This window comes from Anoplophora glabripennis, unplaced genomic scaffold, assembly GCF_000390285.2.
Source record: "Anoplophora glabripennis isolate ALB-LARVAE unplaced genomic scaffold, Agla_2.0 scaffold125, whole genome shotgun sequence".
In the NCBI taxonomy this organism is placed as follows: domain Eukaryota; kingdom Metazoa; phylum Arthropoda; class Insecta; order Coleoptera; family Cerambycidae; genus Anoplophora; species Anoplophora glabripennis.
This window is the reverse complement of record NW_019416266.1, coordinates 675,119-697,815: the sequence shown is the minus strand read 5'-3', so window position 1 is coordinate 697,815 and position 22,697 is coordinate 675,119. Positions and strand designations below refer to the sequence as shown.

At 33.2% G+C, this 22,697-nt stretch overlaps 2 protein-coding genes across 2 annotated transcripts in view; one reads left to right on the top strand and one right to left on the bottom strand.

Moving 5' to 3' along the window:
- LOC108903521 (MOXD1 homolog 2) overlaps positions 1-22,697 on the top strand; it is a 174,943-nt gene that overhangs the window by 16,338 nt on the left and 135,908 nt on the right. The window lies entirely within an intron of this gene.
- Positions 7,681-10,638, bottom strand: LOC108905086 (carbonyl reductase [NADPH] 1). The gene is made up of 4 exons (XM_023457324.1): positions 10,421-10,638; positions 10,102-10,362; positions 9,613-9,851; positions 7,681-8,071 (listed from the first exon to the last, which is right to left on the bottom strand). Exons 1-4 carry the CDS (start codon positions 10,442-10,444, stop codon positions 7,756-7,758), a joined length of 840 nt encoding a protein of 279 aa, XP_023313092.1. The 5' UTR covers positions 10,445-10,638; the 3' UTR covers positions 7,681-7,755.

The window sequence follows — 22,697 nt, the reverse complement described above, 5'->3', positions numbered from 1 at the left end:
TCCCGGTGGCCGAATTCCAGCGCTTCCAGGAACCGGCGGAGAGAAATAAAACGCGATAAGCATCGATCGGTCTTGCAGCTGCATCGGGGCGCTGCTCCACCGAGTCCCACAAATCAAGTGGAACGCTCGGCTGGCAGCGAAACTAAAAGTCATCGCGAGAAATCGAACGGGTGATATTTTTTACGCGCCTCGCGGCTACCGTTTCCAGAACTGGCGTTTTCAGTCTGGTGGAAGCGGTTTTTTGGCCTCGTTGCGTAAGGCTTGGGAAAATGGCTTTTTGCGGTTGTTCGTGTCCCCGCCTCGGAATCGTTTAAATATTTGTACTGAAGCAGCGACAGTTTAAGACTAAATGAATTTTTTTTCAATAGAATAATTTGTCTTTCATACCAATCATCACAATAATATGAAGAAACATTTTTGAAACCGCTGACTCCATCGATAGATCGCCGGGTTCTGTTTACAAGTGATTACAGATCACTGTAAATAAAGATGTGCAGCTAACTCACAGTTTATATCAGTTTTTCTGTGTATTACAAAAAATTTAACAAAAAGCCCACGGCGCGCTATCTATGGCCTATGTAGACAGTTATTCCAGAGCTTCTCAATAAGTTTAACAATTATAATTACTATTAATTTGAAGTACCATTTTGTAGTTCCAACATTAAAGCTTATTACTAATCTCCTTACTATTAAGAAGTCCTCTTCGAGTCTGTAAACATCCTGTATGACCTATACAGGGTGATTCACAAATGGTGACCAAAAATGAAATCTCGTATTCTTTGGTGAATTTTAAGGGGGGGGGGGTCTTTCCTATAGAGTTTTTATCTAAGACGCTTCGTTAAAAAGATACAGGGTGTTAAACTTCAAAAAATATTTTTAATTTTTTTAAATAATTTAAAAACTAGTCGATGAAATAATTTGAAATTGGGTACATGTATTTATGTAAATATTGTCCAAAATTTGAGGGCTTTTCCTAAAATTTACATGCTGCAGTGGCGGAGATACAGGTTATCAGTGGTATATTTTCTAAATAAAATAGTACGCCAGTGTTTTACGGTAACAACCAACCATGATATTTTCGGATTTGTCTTTTAGTTTTCTACAAATTATAAATAAAAAAGCAATTGATTGTGTTAAACTCAACCAACCGTTACTCCGTAATATACAGAGTGTTTTGAAACCATTGGTCATATCTAGAGGGTATTTTCTAGAAAATAAAAGTTAAATTATTTAGATAAAGTTACCTTAGTAAAATTTTGCTCTATTAGAAAGTCATGTTAGTAAGTATTAAACTAAAATTAATTAAAAACATTTTTAAGGCTTATACTTTTTAAGGTAGCAAATTTGTATTAAGGCAACTTAATCTAAACCGGTTTATTTTTATCCAAGGAAGTTATTCTACATATAGCCTATAGTTTTCGAGGGCCCTGTATGTTACCATATAAGGTGGTTAATTTTGGGATGGTCAGCTATATTTTTCCAAAAATGGTGCATAGGAAAAAAATTGGTCTTTTTTCTCTCCAAATTTTAGATGTAAGATAAATCCGTTAAAAATAATATGGCAACTCTTTTATCGCTAACAGTTTTCAAGTTTGTCAATAGCGACATCTTTATAATAGATTGAGATCAGTCAATATCGACTATAGCTTTATTCAGCTATTATCAGTAGACGTGAGATCTGGTGATTTTGTTGGCTGCTCTGTCTTTATAAAACAAAAAAGTATGTTATTGGACTTTCAAATCAAAAAATTTCAGATTTGCCGCCTTAACAAACAATAATAGAGGTATGTATATTGAACAACTATTTANAGGGAGATGGTTGCGTTAATAATAGAAAGGATTTGATGGGTCTCTAGATAGACAAGGCGAAAACCTTGCATTCGTGGGAGAAATTTTCCATGAATCAAGATGATGCCGCCCGGAAATCTGGTGCCCATTTGTTTAAACAAACTTTTTTTAAACAAATTGTTAAAATTGGTTTCTTCAATTAAAATAATGAGAGTCCCAAAAACTCTTCAGCATCTTGTAGGGGGACATTTAAGCTTGAACTTAGGTACCTGGAAACATCAAAAATAACAATTTTTAACCCGGAAATCGGCCGTTGAAAATCGTCATTTTCGCATTTTTAGCAAATTAAATTGTTTATTACTTTAAAACTATCAATTTTAGAGGCATAGTGCATATAAACTTTTTTGTTTATAATGTGCCAAAAAACCTAAATTCCGGATTGAAAAAACCAATTTTTGCAATTTCTTTAAAAAAAGTTTGTTTAAACAAATGGACACCAGATTTCCGGCCGGCATCATCTTGATTCATGTTAAGGAACATCTCACGAATCTGATTATGCAAAAAAAACGAGTCGGGAAATTTCTCCCACGAATGCGATATAGTCGATGTAAGTAATAATAATACCTAAATATAATAATAAATATACTTTTGACCCAATCTAAAATTTTTCGTTGTTTTCCTTGTTTTCATTTCGGTTGTAACTTGACTGTTTCTTCGACATTTTCCATTTTACTAAGTTTTTTACGCTCAATGAGAGATAGGTGAATACGCTGTAGTAAATTTCATTTAATTCTGTAAGCGTGTTATGAAGATATAGCAGAAAAAACATATTTTTTTGTAAACTTTAACACCCTGTATCTCGAATACCGAGTCCCGCAAGAAAAAAGTTTATAAAGCAAAAACTATAAATAAATAAACTATTTATTTTTTGCTAATGAATCTAATCTTGCAGTTTCTGTATTTAAAGTGAAATCGCCCTGTATTCATTTTTTATAAGCTTTTTGCATCTGAAGATGTTCTTTACTAGATTTACCATTCCACGAAAGAAAAAAAAATGGAAGGAACAAATAACTGATTCTTCAAGAATCTCAGCTATTTATTGTCCCGAGAGAAATTTTACATGTGTCGAAAATCACCCACCTTTCGATTTTTTCCGAACAAATTAGGTAAGCAGGAATACGGCTCCAACTCCCTCAAAGATAAACCACGTTATGCAGAGGACGAAATGTACAGTTGGAATGGTTGGGAGAAGTTTCAGCTTTCCATGTTCGTAAACTACCAAACAGCCATACAACAGCTAGGTCGAGAGCTTTCGTATCCATACGGCGCTGTTTCGTGTTGAAAATTCGGAGCGAACGAGGGCTATGTAAGAACGTCAACTCGCATAAGTGCCTTGCCAGTTCAGTTCTTTAGTTTTTCAGAAGCGGTAAACAAAATATTTTATGGTGGACGTACTTTACTGATGCATTTTTATGTTAATTTGAATCTTTCTGTTTTTTTAAACTGTAGATTGTTTTTCTGTATATGTGTTGGGTTCGTTGACCATTTGAAAATAGTTTTCTAGCATTTGAAGTTTCGTTTCAAACTAACCTGCCGTATTCTTTCCTTTGCAATTAAAACAACTTCTAGTATAACATAAATAAGCTTTCAGGAAACAAAATGGTCCAGTATTTCTGAAAGGGCACTGTTCCGACTCACCCTGTACGTTTCGGGGTCACGACCTTAATTTAAATTCATGTTTCTCGCATTTTAATTGAGCTAATGTTAAATAATGCCGCTCCGAAGTTATTGAAACAGCCAAGAATCATAAATTATTGAATAAGGTTTAATTTCTGTTGGAGCTATAACTTTGAATATAATTGTACCTTTCCCTACCTTCTCCCCAGAAAGGCCCGATTGTCTCACAGCCCGAATTCATCCCCTACCCTACACAATAACGTTGGAAACTGTCCTGCCCCTTTCGCGATAATCCAGTGTCGCTGTAGAAACTTCCCAACACGCCCGGATATAATTTTGGTTCTTGCCCGTCTACCGAGAAATTAATAAGGAGTTATAGAAAAGCCCCGGACGGGTACTTTAAAGGATTTGCTCTACCTTGAAACAACAGCAAAAACGTCTGCAAAGTGTTTTGTTGTACGGGAAGGAGAGGGCGGACGGAGTGAGATGATACGGTGAGGGGTCGTAAAACAATGTAAGGTTGTTTTATGTGTCGTAAAATTGTCGAATTTTTAGAGGCCGAAGGAAAGTAACCCGTTACAAAGTCTTATCCGGGTTAACTTTACCTGAACAGCCAACATTTGCTGTAAACTCCATGATTCGTATGATTCGCGTAAGAGTAATCAATTTACGTCTTACACTTTGTCAGGTTTAATAGCAACTTTGAGGATGTCGATTATACAAGCAGAACAGGATGGACAACATACAGGGAAAAGATAATTGTCGGTCCGGTATAAATCTAAGCGTAGAAGAAAGAAGTGATGTATTGTACTTTGTTCCACATTCAGAGTGACTGCAAAACATTTACTTGGACAGAATTAAACAAAACATTCGAATGTCAAGGGGTCAATCAAGATGACCTGTAGACAATGGTTTATCACTAACTTACCACAATGATATGAAGAAACATTTTTGCAACCGCTGACTTCATCGATCGCTCGGCTCTGGCTCTGTTCTCATTTGATAAGATCTGCTGGAAAATATTTTTGAATGTGATTGGATTAGCTTAATATATAATATATACTTCATTATGGTTCTGCAAACATAAAACCAAGAAATAACATAAAAAAAGACATACGAAAGAAACTTCAAACATTTTTATTTTCATAACAGTTAAACAGTTTTCGTAATACCTCAGTTTTTCTTTGTATGGATTCTTCTATATCCTTCTGCTACGTTGAATGTCATATGATGATTTTTAGTAGTTTGGACGACTTTGAGCCAAACAGTGAATTAAATTTTTGGAGCTAAAAAGATATTCTTGATCTGTAACAAAGGCAGCGAATATAAAAGTATTAGATCCTTAAGCCATATTGATGAAATTAATTCTTGTTTCCCGTTCTACGCTTCATGATCCTCTTTCTTGCACTTATCCACTTACGCCCTAATATATATTGCTTTATAGGAGTCATTTAAGCTCATAATTCAGCGAAAATGCCTTAATAAATTAATAACTCCTGGCGGGTATGGAGATTAAAAGCCTCTAAATTAAATACATTAATTTTCTTCCAGTAGCTCCGATCGAATCGCAACATCAACGCCAGCTTAAATCAGCACCCCCTTCCCCCCTTCCACGCTCCCGAAAGCGATATCCTCTTAAAATATTAACGCCACATTAATCCCGGACTGAAATATCGAAACTACACTCGCAAAATATTGTCCCTATCGTTCCGTCTCAAACCATTGACTCAAAATGGCCTCGGAAACGGAGTTTTGTGAAGCACACTTCATAAAACCCATTAAGTCGCTCTCGCACACGCACCTCGTTGTTTTTTAGTGGATAGGCCCTCCGAAAACATCCCCTATGGGCGTCGGGACGTATGGGCCCTGCACTGCCGCCAAAGGGGTTAAAGGTGAGAGGTCAACGCAGCGGTTGACGCTGGAGTGGCTAATCGCAGGATGGCGTGCGCTGAGTGGATTCCAATTTTAGATCGGGATCGGAGGCGCATTGGAAAACAAACACGAAACGGGGTTTCGGCACACACCCCGCTTTCTGGGGCACAGGCGGCTAGATCGGGATCGGAGGCGCATTGGAAAACAAACACGAAACGGGGTTTCGGCACACACCCCGCTTCCTGGGGCACAGGCGGCTAGATCGCGGCTGTGTCAAAAATGTTCATTTCAGATCAAGAACAAGGCCTCAATGCTTCGAACATGACGTCATTTGGGAAGTGACAGATACGTCATCCGGCATAGAGGGCCTCCAGAAATTAGGAGCAATTATTTCAGGGGGTGATTCGACGGCAAAAAAAAAAAGTGGACCCTAAGGGAGCTAAAGCCTTTTAAATGCTCGGCCCTGAAGATGACTTTTGTTCAATATTATCGAAACGGTTCGAGGTAAAGTAATGAAATTTTGAACGCTTAATCAACTTTTTGTGCAGAATTCGAAAATTTATCCATTTTATTCGGGAGTATGTTAAACAAGGCCAACTAAGGATATTTTTAGCCCTAACCGTTTTGTTAGAAGTTATTTTCATAATAGGCCTCTTGCAGAAAAAAAATATTTTAATAGTTTTTGTATCTACACTGAATACTACAAACAATGTGTAAAGGTGTGTTATATTAATTTATTTTTAAAAAGATATTAGATATTAAAGTTTTAATCGGTTCACTTCGCGCGTAAACGCTTTGGACTGGGATGTCGATACGTTGACGTCATCGGTAAGTAAATGGCAAGCGCGACATATACAATAACGCGTTTCGACAGTGCAGCTGACTGCTTTGGTTATTAAGTGTGTGGAGTGGTGTCAATAAGCAGTACGATACCTTATATATACTGTAAATTTGTGGAGTTAAACTTATAATAAGTATGGCAAATCCCTCTAAACCATACAGGGTGTCCCATAATTAGCTGCCAACCCCGAGCAGGCCGATTCTATGATCAAAACTAAGTAAAAAAGTTCATATGAACATGGGTCCGGAAATGCTTCCTAAGGGCACAGGGACCCATTGAAGAGGGAGGAATGGAAATCATTTTTTTGCAATATCTCTCAATCGCGTTGTGATAAATGAATGAAATTTGGTATACACAGCTAAATTTTGATGAGCAATTTGATGGACTAATCCATTTATTTCCACAAGGTCCATTGGGGTGGGTACGGGGGGGCCCTTGGTACTTTGCGTGTGTAACTTTTTCATCTTTGACTTTTTAACAAATTGGACAGCAAATTCCGTTTTCCCGAACTGTTTTACGTTAAAAAGGTACTCTTGTTTCAAATCGTTATCTTTAACGGTTTCTGAGAAAATCGCTCTTGAATTAATCCCACTTTGGTCAATTTCATAGTAATTTAAACAAAAAAAATTTTTTTGTTTAAATTTAATCTAATTTTAATAAAAAAATAATAATAAAAAATTAAATTAAATAAAAATTAATCCTTTAAATGGAAAAGAGAGGAAAGGAAAATTATTATTATTTTTTTTTGTTTAAATTACTATGAAATTGACCAAAGTGGGATTAATTCAAGAGCGATTTTCTCAGAAACCGTTAAAGATAACGATTTGAAACAAGAGTACCTTTTTAACGTAAAACAGTTCGGGAAAACGGAATTTGCTGTCCAATTTGTTAAAAAGTCAAAGATGAAAAAGTTACACACGCAAAGTACCAAGGGCCCCCCCGTACCCACCCCAATGGACCTTGTGGAAATAAATGGATTAGTCCATCAAATTGCTCATCAAAATTTAGCTGTGTATACCAAATTTCATTCATTTATCACAACGCGATTGAGAGATATTGCAAAAAAATGATTTCCATTCCTCCCTCTTCAATGGGTCCCTGTGCCCTTAGGAAGCATTTCCGGACCCATGTTCATATGAACTTTTTTACTTAGTTTTGATCATAGAATCGGCCTGTTCAGGGTTGGAAGCTAATTATGAGACACCCTGTATATACAAATTTTTGTTGTGCTACTTTTGGTTTAGTCCATTTTTTAAAATACAGTACAACATAAAATTCAAAGAACTGCTTGAAGCATACCGTTGAGTAAAAACTGATGTGCACCTTACTTTTCTTCAGTTAATTTAAAAGAAAATATCTCTTACAACCTTTTAAAGTAAGACCATTTTCACATTCACATCACTATCTTGAAAATAGTGGATTCATTGCATAGAATCAACATAACGATTTCCTACTCATTTTTAAATGTCGGTGTGTGTATTCCAAAGAAAAATACAATAAAATGCTGCTAAAATATATATTTTAAACTTAAAAGTACAAAATCAACATGTAAATACAAAAAACATCTTTGTTGCAATTTAATACAACGAAGGTATAGTTCCATACCAGTCAACAATTTTACAATCGTGCCAGACGTATTTTCCTTTGAAATCAGCCGTAAGAGCCAAATAAAGGGGAGCTTTTGCGCCTTCTTCAATAGTTAACGGTCCTTGGTGATTGTTCAAGTCAGTGTTTATGTAGCCGGGATGCACAGCGTTGACCGCAATATTCCTGTTCGGTTGTTCCTTATCGAACAATCTCTGTTGGATAAAGGTCAGGGCGCTCAGTCCTACTTTGGACACGAAGTAAGCATGACGCCAACCTTCTGATTTTGCTTTGCCCTCTTTGGCATCCCTAAATGATGATAAATAAATAGTGATGTAAAATAGCATGCTATTTAGTTTTGGGTGATATATATCAAAATATATATCATTATATATATCAGATGAATTTTGTTAAAAAAAAACTATATTCAAATTAGTTTTTTTATATTGCTAATGCCTTGCTGATTAATTTGACACCAAATACATGTCATATATATGAACTTTAAGAAAAGTTATCAAGTGATCTTTTTTTTTTTTCATATTTAGATTGGAATTTTATATTTTTTTTATCATACTGACTTCTAATTTTTGTTGCGTGCTACTGACTGTTTATAAGCAAGTACGCTGTTTATTAGCAATTTAGTTTTATCAACCCAGAAATAAAAAATGGGAAATTTCTAGAACAAGAAAATTTAGTCTTTGTATATCACAATACGTACTTAAAAAAAATTAAAGATAAAAATTGAAATAAAAATTATCAAAAACTTATGATAATAAAGAAACTGCTTTAAAGTAGTACTTAAAAATCTGAAAATTTAGGGGTGTACTATAAATGGGGAGACCTAAGAGCGCACGTAATTTCAACTCACCCCTTCCACCCTAGGGGGTGGGGTGAAGGTTTTTTTTAGACGTACCCTATTTATTTTGCGATTTTCGGATTGTACGCGTAAAACTACCCCCAGAAACGCGTTCTTGGGGGTACGTCTAAAAGACCACCCCTCACCCCCTCTGCACCTACTAAGGTGGAAAGGGCCAGTTGAAATCAGGTTCGCTCTTAGGTCTCCCCACTTATAGTACACCCCTAAAATTTCAGATTTCTATATTTATTTTTGAAGGAGAAAAATGCTCATCGAAAAAACGACAAAATCCATACGAGGGTGGTGGTTTGGTTTTTGTGCGAATTCGGCAAGAACGCGCTTTCGGGGGTAGTTTTACGCATAGAATCCGAAACTCGCAAAATGAGTAGGGTACATCTAAAAAAACCACCCGTCACCCCCTAGGGTGGAAGGGGTGACTTGAAATTACGTGCGCTCTTAGTTCTTCCCATCTATAGTACACCCCTAAAATTTCAGATTTTTATATTCATTTTTGACGGAGATATTCCAGGTACCCAAGAGCTACTACAGTCCAACTCAAGCCTACCACACCACAAGTTTTTAGTTTTAAAATGTAAGGTTATGTTTGAAATTTGGCTTTATTCATGAAATGGCGGGAAAATTGATATATATCAGCTATTAACATAAATATAATAGCTGATATGTATCAAAAATTGATATATATCAATTTGTTATATATTTTCACTCACATCACTATAAATTAATATAACCAAATTATTTTATTTTGTAGAAGTCTGACACAATTCAACAAATAACTGATAAATTGTAATTTATCACGGCGACAAACAACGAAAACCACAATATATATTATTAACTTTTCACACTTCGATTGTATTTGTATTATTCTTCAGTACATCAAACAGTGTAAACAATTTTGCTTGCATTCAACTTAAAGGCTAAAAACCAAAGATAGATAATATGTAAAAATAATAAAAGATAAACTATTATTACATACTTTACGAATTTTTCCATCAAGTTGTTCAGGTCTGGAATGGTCAAGTTAGAATCGCCCAATTTTGCCTTCAAGTCTGCAGATGAGATCATGCTAAGATGACCAGCAGAGCTGGAAATATTTACAACCTTGGCATTATTGCGTAATAGTGGGAAAAGTGCCTCAGATACTCTTAGTGTCCCGAAATAGTTGACTTTTATGGTTTCTTCAGCTTGTTGGCCTTCAGGTATAGTTGCATTACCCTAAACATAGTCATCATTAAGTTGAATCAACATAATTTATTTAATAAAAGAGTACCTGGTTGCTTTAAATATTTAAAAAATATAATCCTTTGTGAACGTTGCAAACAGACAAGTTCCCTAAGTGGAACTTAATTGTGAAAAATTAAAATCGAAAAATATTTTGGGATCAAAATGGTAGGCATTTCTACCTTATCTACTTCATTTTGCTTTTGCAATTTTAATAAACAATAATTTATTTTACTCAGCATACCAAATAGGCTATAGCAGCATTATTAACCAAAATATCTATGCCCCCATGGTTTGATTTAATATATTCCTTGAATTTGTCAACACTAGACTGGTCTGTAATGTCCAGTTGATGGAATAGAGGGTTGAAACCAAGTTCCTTCAATTTCTTAACTGCTGCTTCTCCTCTACCAACATCTCTAGCTGTTAAATATACAGCACCCTTAAATTTCTCGCAAAGGCCCTTAACTATTGCATATCCAATACCTTTGTTGCCCCCTGTAACCTGTTTAGAAAAAAAAATTCAATATCTTTTTTTATATCTTTTGGAATTAAATACTTACCACAGCAACTTTTTGGGTTGACATCGTAAATAGTTGGTCAGGTAAAGTTATACATTTTACTCAGGAATAGTTTTTCCCACAAAACATATAATACAGTTTTTCCAGTCGTTTGTATAATTCATAGATAAGAGTTAGTATCAATATATTTTATCTATGGTTAGTATAATTATTTTGAATTTATTATGTTAGGTATTATTCTGACAGTGACAGATGTGGCAGATTGTCAACTGAACTGAACTGAAATTGAAGTACGTTCCTGTTATGTTCTCGTTTTTGTACATATCTCTAAACATTTATTGATACTACACAGACAAATAGAAAAACAATATGCGAAAACAATTTCATGATAAATTTGTATGTAGGTTGAGTTATCTAAATTATTTTTAGAAAACAAAATCGTTGAATATTTACGGAAACAGATGATTTTGCGACCTTGTACGTGACATTTTCAGGAACGAATCATTGGTAAGTTAAGTAGTTTAGTTATCCTATATACAGTCAATAATGACCTTAAACTCCATATCTATTCCTTAAATCCTTATTTATGTACATACATACTTACACACACATAAACAAGGCTTATGTTATGTTTTGTGACTCCATCCATAGTCGCATTCACGCATTAGTCGCGCGTCTTTTTCATACTCCACTTATAGTACAGTCATTGAAGCTTTTCACCTCCGAATTCTTTGAAACTGAACCGATCGACTTGAAATTTGGCAGATAGTTAGAGAAAAGGTCAATGAACATTAGTGACATAGCGCCGATTGACGCTTCCACCCTGTTGGGGGTTGACACCCCTTCTCGGGGGTGGAAATTTTTTTTCAAAAATAACGCTGGAAATCGATAGAGAATCAAATTTTGAGCAAAAAATATTCGAAGAATTTTTTCGAGAAATCAATAGTTTTTTAGTTATTCACGATTGAAAACTTGGAATTTTGAGTGAAAAAAAAACACTTTTTCAAAGTATTTTTCGCGAATAACTCAAAAACTACGCATTTTATTAAAAAAAGTGTAATGAACAAAAATGTAGCTTATAAATAAACAAAGAAAATCGTTTTTTAAAAAGTGTTGTACGTCCTATACAAAGCGAAATATGGTTAGTGGAAGGGGACTTGTTTTGGGGGGAATACTCGAATCGATGTATTCAACGTCAAATAACGGAAAAAGGATTAATTTTACGTGTATAACGCTCCTGGAGTTTTTTGTAGTACTCAAAAAGACCTTCAAAATGAGCACTTATAAAAGTTAATTAGAGCAAAATTGAAGGAGTTATCGTCAAAAACAGATGGGTTGCTCATATTTTTTAAGGAAAAATGAGCAGTAAACGCTGTACCATTTCCATCAGAATTAAAATTAATCGTAGACCCTTTACAATTAGTTTTGTTTTAGTGTTTTTCATACGATCCTGAAGTTAGACCGGTTTAGAATGCGTATTTTTTTAATAATGTACGGTAAAAGTTGAAAACGTATTTTTCATTATTCAAAAAAAATTGCCTTATTTATATAATAACTCTGAAACTATGAAAGATACGTAAAAAATGATAGACAACAAAAATGTAGCTTTTTTTTCAACAAATATTTTGTTTTTTTTATTCCTATAGCATAAAAAATAAAGGAGATATCGCCGCTTGAAGTATCCATTTTAGTGAAAAAACGACCTGTCTCGAGCCCTTCGATCCTTTCCCTTTAAAAAACGAAGGACTTAAAAGGTTTTATATGCAAACGATCTTACAGCTCTTGAAATTATCTTTAAAATGCTTTTTTGTAGGATACTATAGCTTCAAAATTAACCGAGTTATGGTAAAAAAACCAATGACATTTTTTCGGAGCAAAATAGGCTTTCTCATTTTTATATGTTATATATTATATTATACAAATAAAATAAGTAAAAAAATTTAGTGTGATTATTTATATGCAGCGTAGCAATTTTTTTATGATTGATTATATTTAAAAATCGATTATAATAAAAATATTTTACATTAATATTGGTAAAAGGGTAGTTTATAAGAGTTGAAAATGGCAAAAGTAAAATATTCTTTCATAAACAATATAAGGGAATTTTTATTTTAAATTATTGCACAATTATAGCATTCCAAGATTTAAAACGTAATTTTTTATCATTTTTTTAGCACAGGGGTGATTTATAAGGGTTGAAAAGTGTTATGAGATACAAATTCTTTCATAAGCAATGAGGGAATTTTTATTTTAAATAATTGCACCGTTAAAGCATTCCAAGCTTTTAAAAAGTAATTTTTTATCATTTTTGTCAATACAGGGGTGGTTTTTAGGGGTTGAAAGGGAAAAATTCTTTTATTAGCTATAAGGTAACTTTTATTTTAAATAATTGCACGATTTAATCATTCCAAATCTTTAAAAAGTAATTTTTTATCATTATTTTTTGCATAGGGGTAGTTTTTAAGGGTTAAATAAAGGGTCGAAAAGATCAAATATATCATAAAACATGTTCGAGAACATGGAACATTATTTAATCTTTGTGCTTGAACAAGATTTTTATCAATAAAATGCTTAAAACTTAATTTTTTCAATTTTTTTCACTTAGGGGTAGTTTTTACCCCTAAAAAACAAAAAGCGTCAATCGGACTTATGTCACTTTTGAACTTGAGCCTAAGACGAGCCTTATTCTAAATTTTCATGCAAATCCATGCAGTTTCAAAGAATTAGGAGGTTACAGCTGATTTTCAGCTTCAATGACTGTACTATTAATTATTAAATTTAAAATAAATATAAAATCGGATGTCTAAGTAAAAAATAAAACGTTGTATGCACCACGGATGATTATGCTCTTAGTCGATTTGTTTTCATCCCTGTATCTCCCTTGATACATAAATAACTATTTTTTAAACTTTTGGTTATATCGATTCTGTTCTTAATGACCCATATATCTCCAAAATATTTTGGACATATAATAAACACAGTTATCTATAGGAAAATTAGTGGAAAAAATGATGATACAGTTCTCATTGTCGACAGACATTCAACAATATCGGCCTAGAAACAATTTACCTTGAGCTGTCTACGAGATGTGTCTGTACTCACACGCGAAGGTCAAATATTCAATAAGTTTCTAATACATTGCAATAGAAGAACAGATATCGCCCAGTTCTTAGTAATATTACTCAATTTCCACAGTTTAATAATAGATTCTAGAAATAATGTTTGTTATCTTATTATCTACCAACACGTAATTTCTGCACGAAAAAAAGTTAGCTACTTAGTTGGATAAATATAGCGGATTTTTATGCATAAAAAACTGAATAATATAATTAATTAACTATGATCTTGTACTCCAGAACAATTAATAGAAGATTTAGAGTCCAATAACAACTTAAGATCACCCACATAAATTATCAAGGTACTTGATTGGATCATCAATAAAAAGAACAAACAGGAGTGGCCCCAGAACTGAGCCTTAGGGAACCCCTGGAAATTGAAGCAACGACAATAGTGAATTTACCAGGAACATATTTGTCTTATTTTTTGGGGTAGTCCTTGCGTTTAAAGTCTATTACAAACTTTTTTATTCATCGCATACACATCCGCTTCGCGTTCCAATTGTAATTAAGACATTGTAGGCCAATATTGCGGGCATCACGAACCTCCTAAAGTAGGTACTGTCAGTGCCCATCGGCTTGCCGAACAGCAAGGTTCCGATAGACGATGGATTCTGGGAGTCTTTCCCCCGATATCCTCGAGTTAGATGAACTCGACCAATGCTGCAACTCCACCAGCGGCTGGCCACCCCAGCCACAAGTAAGCAAAGATGTTAAATTTTTATTGCACCTTTCTTCTGAAAACTATTTTTTTTAATTAAAGTTAATATTTAAGTGTTAAATTAAAAGTTTAATGCTCTGAGTCATTATTTGACGTACATAAAACAAATATTGTGTGATTAATCTAAATTACAATCAACGTTCTCTGAAACACCACATAGTGCTATGTATTTTTAATGCTTTCTCAAAATCAGTCAACAGAACTGACATGTTTATATTTACCAGAGATAATAAACACTGTAGGAAATGTTAATTAATTCAATTGTAACCTTAAGTAATTCTTTTCCAATGCACGTAATTTATAAAAAGTTAAACAATTACGAATTCTAAGCGCAATAAGAGAACGAAAGAAGTAAAAGGTCCCACAGACACGTTGAGAAAGACCATGAAAGGGAATGGGACAACATTAATGAGACAAATTTTAATGAAAAAAAGACTGTGTTTTATCAAGCTCATAGAACTGCTAAAAAATTTAGAAACAAATGTATCCCGTAGTGTTTGATTTTATATTTATCCAATTCTATTTAGAAGATTGTCTTATGTTAGTAAGTTGGTTGTCTCCATTTAACCAAAGATGCAATCTGAAAATACTTCTTGGTACAAAATTACACCAAACTTTGAATAAATGTAGCCTCTAGCCTCTGAGATCAAGACAATTTATCATTTACATAAATATAAAGTCAACATTATCCTGATTTGTTTTACTGATCATTTTAATTTACATAACATAACATAATAAAAGCTAATGCTTTTCTAGTGCCAATGCTAATTTGAAGTTCCATTTTCTGATTAATTAATATAATGTAGTATTTGAGTTAATTTTGTTAAATGGATGAAACACTTTATTTAACCCTACGTAGAACTCAACAAGGTAAGCAAATTTTTGAAATAATCAATAATCAAAAATTGTAACCATTTGAAATGGTTTATATATACAGGGTGATTCACAAATGGTGACCAAAAATGAAACCTCGTATTCTTTGGTGAATTTTAAGGGGAGTCTTTCCTATAGAGTTTTTATCTAAGACGCTTCGTTAAAAAGATACAGGGTGTTAAACTTCAAAAAATATTTTTAATTTTTTTAAATAATTTAAAAACTAGTCGATGAAATAATTTGAAATTGGGTACATGTATTTATGTAAATATTGTCCAAAATTTGAGGGCTTTTCCTAAAATTTACATGCTGCAGTGGCGGAGATACAGGTTATCAGTGGTATATTTTCTAAATAAAATAGTACGCCAGTGTTTTACGGTAACAACCAACCATGATATTTTCGGATTTGTCTTTTAGTTTTCTACAAATTATAAATAAAAAAGCAATTGATTGTGTTAAACTCAACCAACCGTTACTCCGTAATATACAGAGTGTTTTGAAACCATTGGTCATATCTAGAGGGTATTTTCTAGAAAATAAAAGTTAAATTATTTAGATAAAGTTACCTTAGTAAAATTTTGCTCTATTAGAAAGTCATGTTAGTAAGTATTAAACTAAAATTAATTAAAAACATTTTTAAGGCTTATACTTTTTAAGGTAGCAAATTTGTATTAAGGCAACTTAATCTAAACCGGTTTATTTTTATCCAAGGAAGTTATTCTACATATAGCCTATAGTTTTCGAGGGCCCTGTATGTTACCATATAAGGTGGTTAATTTTGGGATGGTCAGCTATATTTTTCCAAAAATGGTGCATAGGAAAAAATTGGTCTTTTTTCGCTCCAAATTTTAGATGTAAGATAAATCCGTTAAAAATAATATGGCAACTCTTTTATCGCTAACAGTTTTCACGTTTGTCAATAGCGACATCTTTATAATAGATTGAGATCAGTCAATATCGACTATAGCTTTATTCAGCTATTATCAGTAGACGTGAGATCTGGTGATTTTGTTGGCTGCTCTGTCTTTATAAAACAAAAAAGTATGTTATTGGACTTTCAAATCAAAAAATTTCAGATTTGCCGCCTTAACAAACAATAATACAGGTATGTATATTAAACAACTATTTAAAATACACCACAACTACATAACATTCTCAACATTCTGTCCCACATGTACTCTCTTCATGGATTCGATATTCGTCCTAGTTTTACGGCAGCCGAACAAGTTTATTACGTGCCACCTATGTTGCTACGCATAAAATCCGGACAGAACCCCAAAATACAATATTTCACTGGCGTACGTCGGTACGTCACGGAATCCTATTCGCAGACGACCCTTTTAAACAACATTTATTTCCTCGTAAAATATTTAGAGCTTGTATCATATTGTACTTTATAGCAGCGCAACGTCTATAGAAAATTTGCAACATTTTGCAACTTGCACATCAAATTCATATTTTAATATCGATTTTACGTGCCACTGGCCCATATTTTTCGCGTCGGTTCGTTACCGGCCTTTATTCGCGGGTAAATGAACAAAATGTGACGGCGTCAGCTATTCATTGCAGAAGTTGTGTGCCTGGTTTTGGAGAGCTTTAAATGTGATTTCACTTCTTTCACGCTAGTGCGAGAATAGTTTGCTCATTAGTGCGACGTGGTAAAACCGTTCATGCACTAGTGCGACGATTTTTAAGTCACATTAGTGTGATTTGGAAAAACTGTTCATGCACTAGTGTGACGATTTTTAAGTCACACTAGTGTGATTTGGAAAAACTGTTCATGCACTAGTGTGACGATTTTTAAGTCACACTAGTGTGATTTGGAAAAACTGTTCATGCACTAGTGTGACGATTTTCAAGTCACACTAGTACATGATGTGAAATCAGTCAAGGATTCTGTAGTTATTTTTTTGTATTTCCAAGAGATTATGTGGACATAATTTAACATGAATCAATATTTAATTCCCTAATAAACGTCAGTTTCCTGTCAATCACGTATCGTCTCTCCTTGTCGGTAATTAAATTTAAAAATGTTTTGTTTGCCTAACGATCCGACAGCGATTTTTTACCACGCGCATAATTTATTAATTGCGCCACCATCTCGCACAACATCACTAATCAAAATGAATTAGCATCAATCCGAGCTCGTAGCCGCGGGGCGCACTTTTAATTCCATCAGATGTTACCCACTTAAGCGGTGCCCGCGCCATATATGGTGCCAGGTGGTTCCCGAAGCTTTCAGCGAGGGAATATCCGAACCCGAGAATTATGCTAATGCATCCGTCAAGAAGGCCGCGCGGATCATTTTGATGGGCTGTCGCGTCACCTTCGGCGCTGAAAGGTGCAGCGATGGTTCTATTGAAACTTCAATCAGGGAATCGGTTTGGGCTTCGCCGAGTGGTTTGGGTTTATTGTTTCTTCGATTGTTTCTGGCCAGCCAAGGCCGGCGTCGGCGGCATTCGAGAAATTCGGATGTCGAAATGAGACGCGCTTTAGTCATTCGAGTAGTTACTCATTTGTTTTATTGCTAATTGTGTCAACAATGTATGCATCATCGCACATTGTGACTGTCACTATTTGTATTCTGGGCAAGATTTTTTAGAACAATAAGTATCGGTATTTCGCATACGGACGCGAAGAAAATGAAAAAGCATCGGCTTCAAAATGACTAAGTTTGAATATAGGACCAGTGGCGTGCAACTATAATTTTAGCTTTATTTATTTATAATTTTAGAAAAATCACTTTCAGACATATGTTCTTCGTGTTATTTTTATTTTCTATTATTCCATCGATTTAAATAATTTTTGTGCAAGACAACTCTTTGATATGATTTTCTTGGCCTTGGTATCCTTATCTTCATTAGATACTTTTAACTCCGGGGGTTATACTGACGAGAAATCTTGTTATAACAAACCTTGTTTTTATCAAATGAGTTCCAGAGAGGGTGACGTCATGCATAAAGGTTATAAAAGTTACTAGAAATAATTTGCATCTACTCAAAATACTTTTTATTGTCAAAAATATATCACGCGAGTTTTATTTGCGTAAGATCTTAGTTAATTTCATTTAATTGGCCAACCAGTATTCATAATAGCTGAGATCTCGGGTAAATAAACCATAGATTATATCCACAGACAAAATAGCTATCGCCACAGACCGCTACTGGAATAGGCCAGTAGTTTTAAATTTCTGAATTGCCGGTAGAGTATACCACCAGCAGAATTTTAGGAAGAATCAAATGCAGCGGCCCGCATACCTACGCGTATCCTAGCAACATATAAACAATACTTTGTTAATGTTGCCAGGCGCACTTACGGATTTCTTTTGTACACTTTTTTATCGAAATCTGTTTTTTGCGTTACTGTATTTACTTCAATGTATGATGTAGGTATTGATAAAAATGTTTTTAAAGAGTCAACGAATACCTATGTAGTTTCATATGATATTCTGCAGCGGTGTTACAATTAAGTTATTTAATCATTATTTCGTTAATTAGCTACCTACTATTTTCATTTTTTGGTATTGAAATACTGCAGAAAATATATTTCCAAATAAACAAAATTCGTAATAATATTTTAAACAGCTTGTAATATAATTTTTTTAATATTTGATGATGACGATAAATTTATTTAATATACAAGGTGGGTTATTAGTACGTCGCGGAATGTAGGTACAGGTTTTTTTTTGTATTTTGACATCCACTTATAGGTTTAATAATTAAAGATAGAAAGAAACTTTAAATACAAATGTACGACTTTTCCTTTATTTCATTTGACATCAAAATTTACTGGCATAAAATATATATGTTTAAAATAAAAAAAATCATTAAAAAAAATTAAAATTCATCCTTATGAAAATAACAAACAACGCTTTTTATAACTAACCTTTACAACAACATAAGGAGAATAACTAAAAACGAAATAACATTAATATACCTACAATTTTTACAAATCAACATGCAAGTGATTGTGATGATACAGTTGAAAATATGTTTCAATTTACTATTAATTGCTTCAAAAACAAATTCAAAATTATCAAGCATTTCGTCCTGTATTTTTTTTTCAATACTTGTAAATTTTCAGGTAAAAAAAATATGTCTAAAGGACTGACAATGAGATCGGGGCTGTTTTCTGGCCACCTAAGGTTTCTAATAATATTTTTTAGTGTTCGTTGACGGGATTCTTCCTCCAAAATAAATTTGCCAATATTCCTGAAGAACTTTTGCACATTATTGTTATTTGAATAATACAGTTAATTATGTTTTATTTTTCGTCATCAGAATAACCCATTGTAATTTTTTTAATTTTTTAAATTAAAATGGGTTATTCTAATAATGATAAATCCCATGTATTTTTAAAAGAAGGTTCGTTTCTGTCGTTTTTGTCTGATTGTGTGCGAGAAAGATACAGTTATAGTGTGCGATAGAGATAGAGTGACTCTGTCCTCATAGAGAGCGTACCTCTTTCTCTCTCTCTCTGCTGTCTTCAGGAGTCTCCCCAGCAATTTCAGGACACCTAGGGAGTGAGCGTGGGGTAGAGCGCGTGGCCTTTTTAGCCTTCGCTATCGATCTATGATGTCACACAGTATAAGAAAAAAAAACGGTTTTTGCTCGTACTTCATCCGATGTCCGGATGTCGAAAATAAATTTTGAAAACAAGAGGTGTGTAACGTGTTATAATAAAAAGGCCGTATAATTCGGAAACGGTGCGTTAAATCGAAAACATAATTGAAAAAGTCTCCCCACACCCCTGGTTCTGTATGTCAGTCAATAATACTTAAAATATATCAGAGAGCATCGATATTGATTCATATTTATTTAATCTACCAATTAATTTGGCATTTATATAAATGTTTTTCTTTTCGATAAAATTTTGATATAAAACCTATTTTATATTCTCCAAGATTTCACAATAAATTCGTAAGGAAATTTGTAATACCAGTTACCTACATGTAACAAACAGGTCATAAATTGTGACAAATTTCCTGGTTTCTATAAATGAAGTAATTTAAAATAATAGAACTGGCATTAATTAATTTGCAAGTTTTGATTACGTTTATTCAACAGTACCAATTTCACACCAAAGAAAATACATTGTAAACTATTACTACTCTGTCACAATTGGAATCCGTTATAAAAAGTAGGTAGGTAATTTCGTAAAATTCTACAAAAAAACATATGTACCTTTACTGCAGTATAATTTCTACAGTGACAGTTTAACTGGAACAAATTCGGCAACTTAATAAATGTAGGTTTGTCCCAAAATTCCTGAAACAAGTCAATTTTATTTTCAGTGAGGTATATATTTCAAAGAGGTTTGTTTATTTTTTTAATTATGTGGAGGGTTGAGGCAACCCCCAACTTTTTTTTAAATTTAAGGTTAGGTTGATTATTTTTTAATTTTAAAGCTTTTTCAGTTGCAATGTGACAGAAAAAATAAAATATACTGTAAAAAAATGTGAGTAAAAGCAATAAATGTTCGGAGTGAAATTATTGAGTACATTTTCACTCAAAATTGGGCATTTTGATCATTTTACTCATTTGTGATTATATTAAAATTGAAATTTGAGTGAAATTTCTTTACAGGAATGGTTAGTGAAACTACTTTAATGCAAAAAAAATCCAAAATGCCTTCCACCTTGTTGCTGACAATGCTCTAATCGATAATAAAAAGCCCTAATTCTTTGTTGAAGCTCGGTGATGTCGATAGGTTTAGTAGCATAAACCTTGCTTTTTACGAGTAAATATCCCCAGGTGTTTCCGAATAGGTGGATTGGAAGAAGAGGCCCAATTGAGTGGCCAGTAAAATCACCCGGTCTTGCCCCATTAGATTTTTTTATGGGGATTATACAAAATTTTCAAAAAATGCTGAGATAGATCTGAGTGTTTTATTTCTGTATTGTTTTCTTTCTACATTTACTGCCTGCTTCTACTGTATGTTGCTTTTCTAATTTTAATGTGCAATAATTTTTCGTATATTCTTTTCCGTATATTTTAAAAATTTTCAGCAATAATGCCTAGAAAATACATGAAATTTTAATATTTTAAGATAATTTAATTAACACAGTCTTCAGAACTTTATCCTTTACCGAAATATTTAACAACATTGTAACAAAACTAAAATACAGTTTATTAGTAGTATTTTCTATGTAAATTATGGACAATAGTGTCACAGTTGTGTAAATTTTTTAAATATTTTTTTCCGTGTGGTTACATTTTACAATTTTGACACTTTTATTGTTAATATTTAAAAAATAGGTTACATTACAATAGTATTTGTTTGTTATTTCAGTTTTGGTATTTGTTACAAGTCTATCAAAGTTTGTGATTTGCTGCTATTATGACTGATTTTGATTCAAAGTATTGGTGGCCTTAAATTTGTCCAATAAATAGGCTAATCTAATAGTCCAATTAAATAAGCCTTTAAATCGAAATTTTGGTCAACTTGCCTGATTTTTTTATGTGAGTTAGTTTGAGGTATATTATAACAATAAGTGACAGTAATTTTTTGTTCGACCCCCGGCCAAGGGTGAATAAAGGTAAAACAAGGAAGTTTTTCAAGTTAACTCAAAAGGGGTAAGGGCTAGAAAAAAAAGTTATAAAAGTTGTAAAGCATACAAATTCTACAAAAAAATGGCATCTTGACTTTTTCTTGTACTATTAAAATTAACAGAGCTAGGGAGGCTAGAAGTTAAGGGAAGATCTCAGAAATTTAAAAAAATCAGAACAAGCAGAAAATCGAATGAATTTTGTATTTTTTCAATCTACTCTAAAAAATGTAAGGAGACACGTATTTTTTTATCTGTGGAAAAACGTATTTACGGGGTGAAATACACCCTCAAAGTTCGCCCCCCTAAACCGTTTTTTCAAAATTTCTGGGGTTCTAATCAATATTTTGAAATGAAACAAAATGGAAATTACTTTGATAAAAAAACAAATATTTCGCAAGTGATTCCGTGTTTCGGGGTTGCTACCCTTATTTTTTATTTCAGAAAAGCTATATTTTTTATTTATAAAAAAATCATATTTACTCAAAAATAATTAAAAATATGATTTATGTAAACAAATTGACAAAATTAAATTGACCTGTTTCAAGGTTTTCGTTAAAATCTCTGGGGTGAACAACAAATTTGAAATTGTTATAACTTTCTTATTAAAAATTAAAAAATATATCTATTTCTCTGAAAACAAAGGTTACATTTTTTAGAATAGATCGAAAAAAAATTATAAAATTCATTCATTTTTCTGTTTATGATTTTTTTAAAGGACCCCGCACAAATCTTATGGAAATTGGGTCCCGGTCAAATTCGCTGAATTTTTGATATGTGATAGAGTTCATCATACTGGTCAATTGTCTCAATGGCCACAAAGCTCAAAAATGGATAGTTTGGCCGGTACAGAGCTTTAAAGCTCCGAATATCCTCCACGGATTTATGTATATGCGCAGTGTGTATAGACTTTTGAAATAGCCTATTTCATTTTTTTTATTATCTAGGTTTATATTTTTGAGGTTGCTGAATTCAGATCTGTTGTTAGATTTTCAAAATTGACAGTTGGCAGCTGTCAAATAGCTGTCAATGTGCTATAATAAAGCCAAAAACTTGTTTTTT

Coding starts and splice junctions, on each gene's coding strand:
- LOC108905086 (XM_023457324.1), bottom strand. CDS start 10,444: ATGTCAACCCAAAAAGTTGCTGTG. Junction 10,363..10,420: donor CAACCCAAAAAGTTGCTGTG/GTAAGTATTTAA, acceptor TTTTCTAAACAG/GTTACAGGGGGCAACAAAGG. Junction 8,072..9,612: donor TTGATGGAAAAATTCGTAAA/GTATGTAATAAT, acceptor ATCATCATTTAG/GGATGCCAAAGAGGGCAAAG.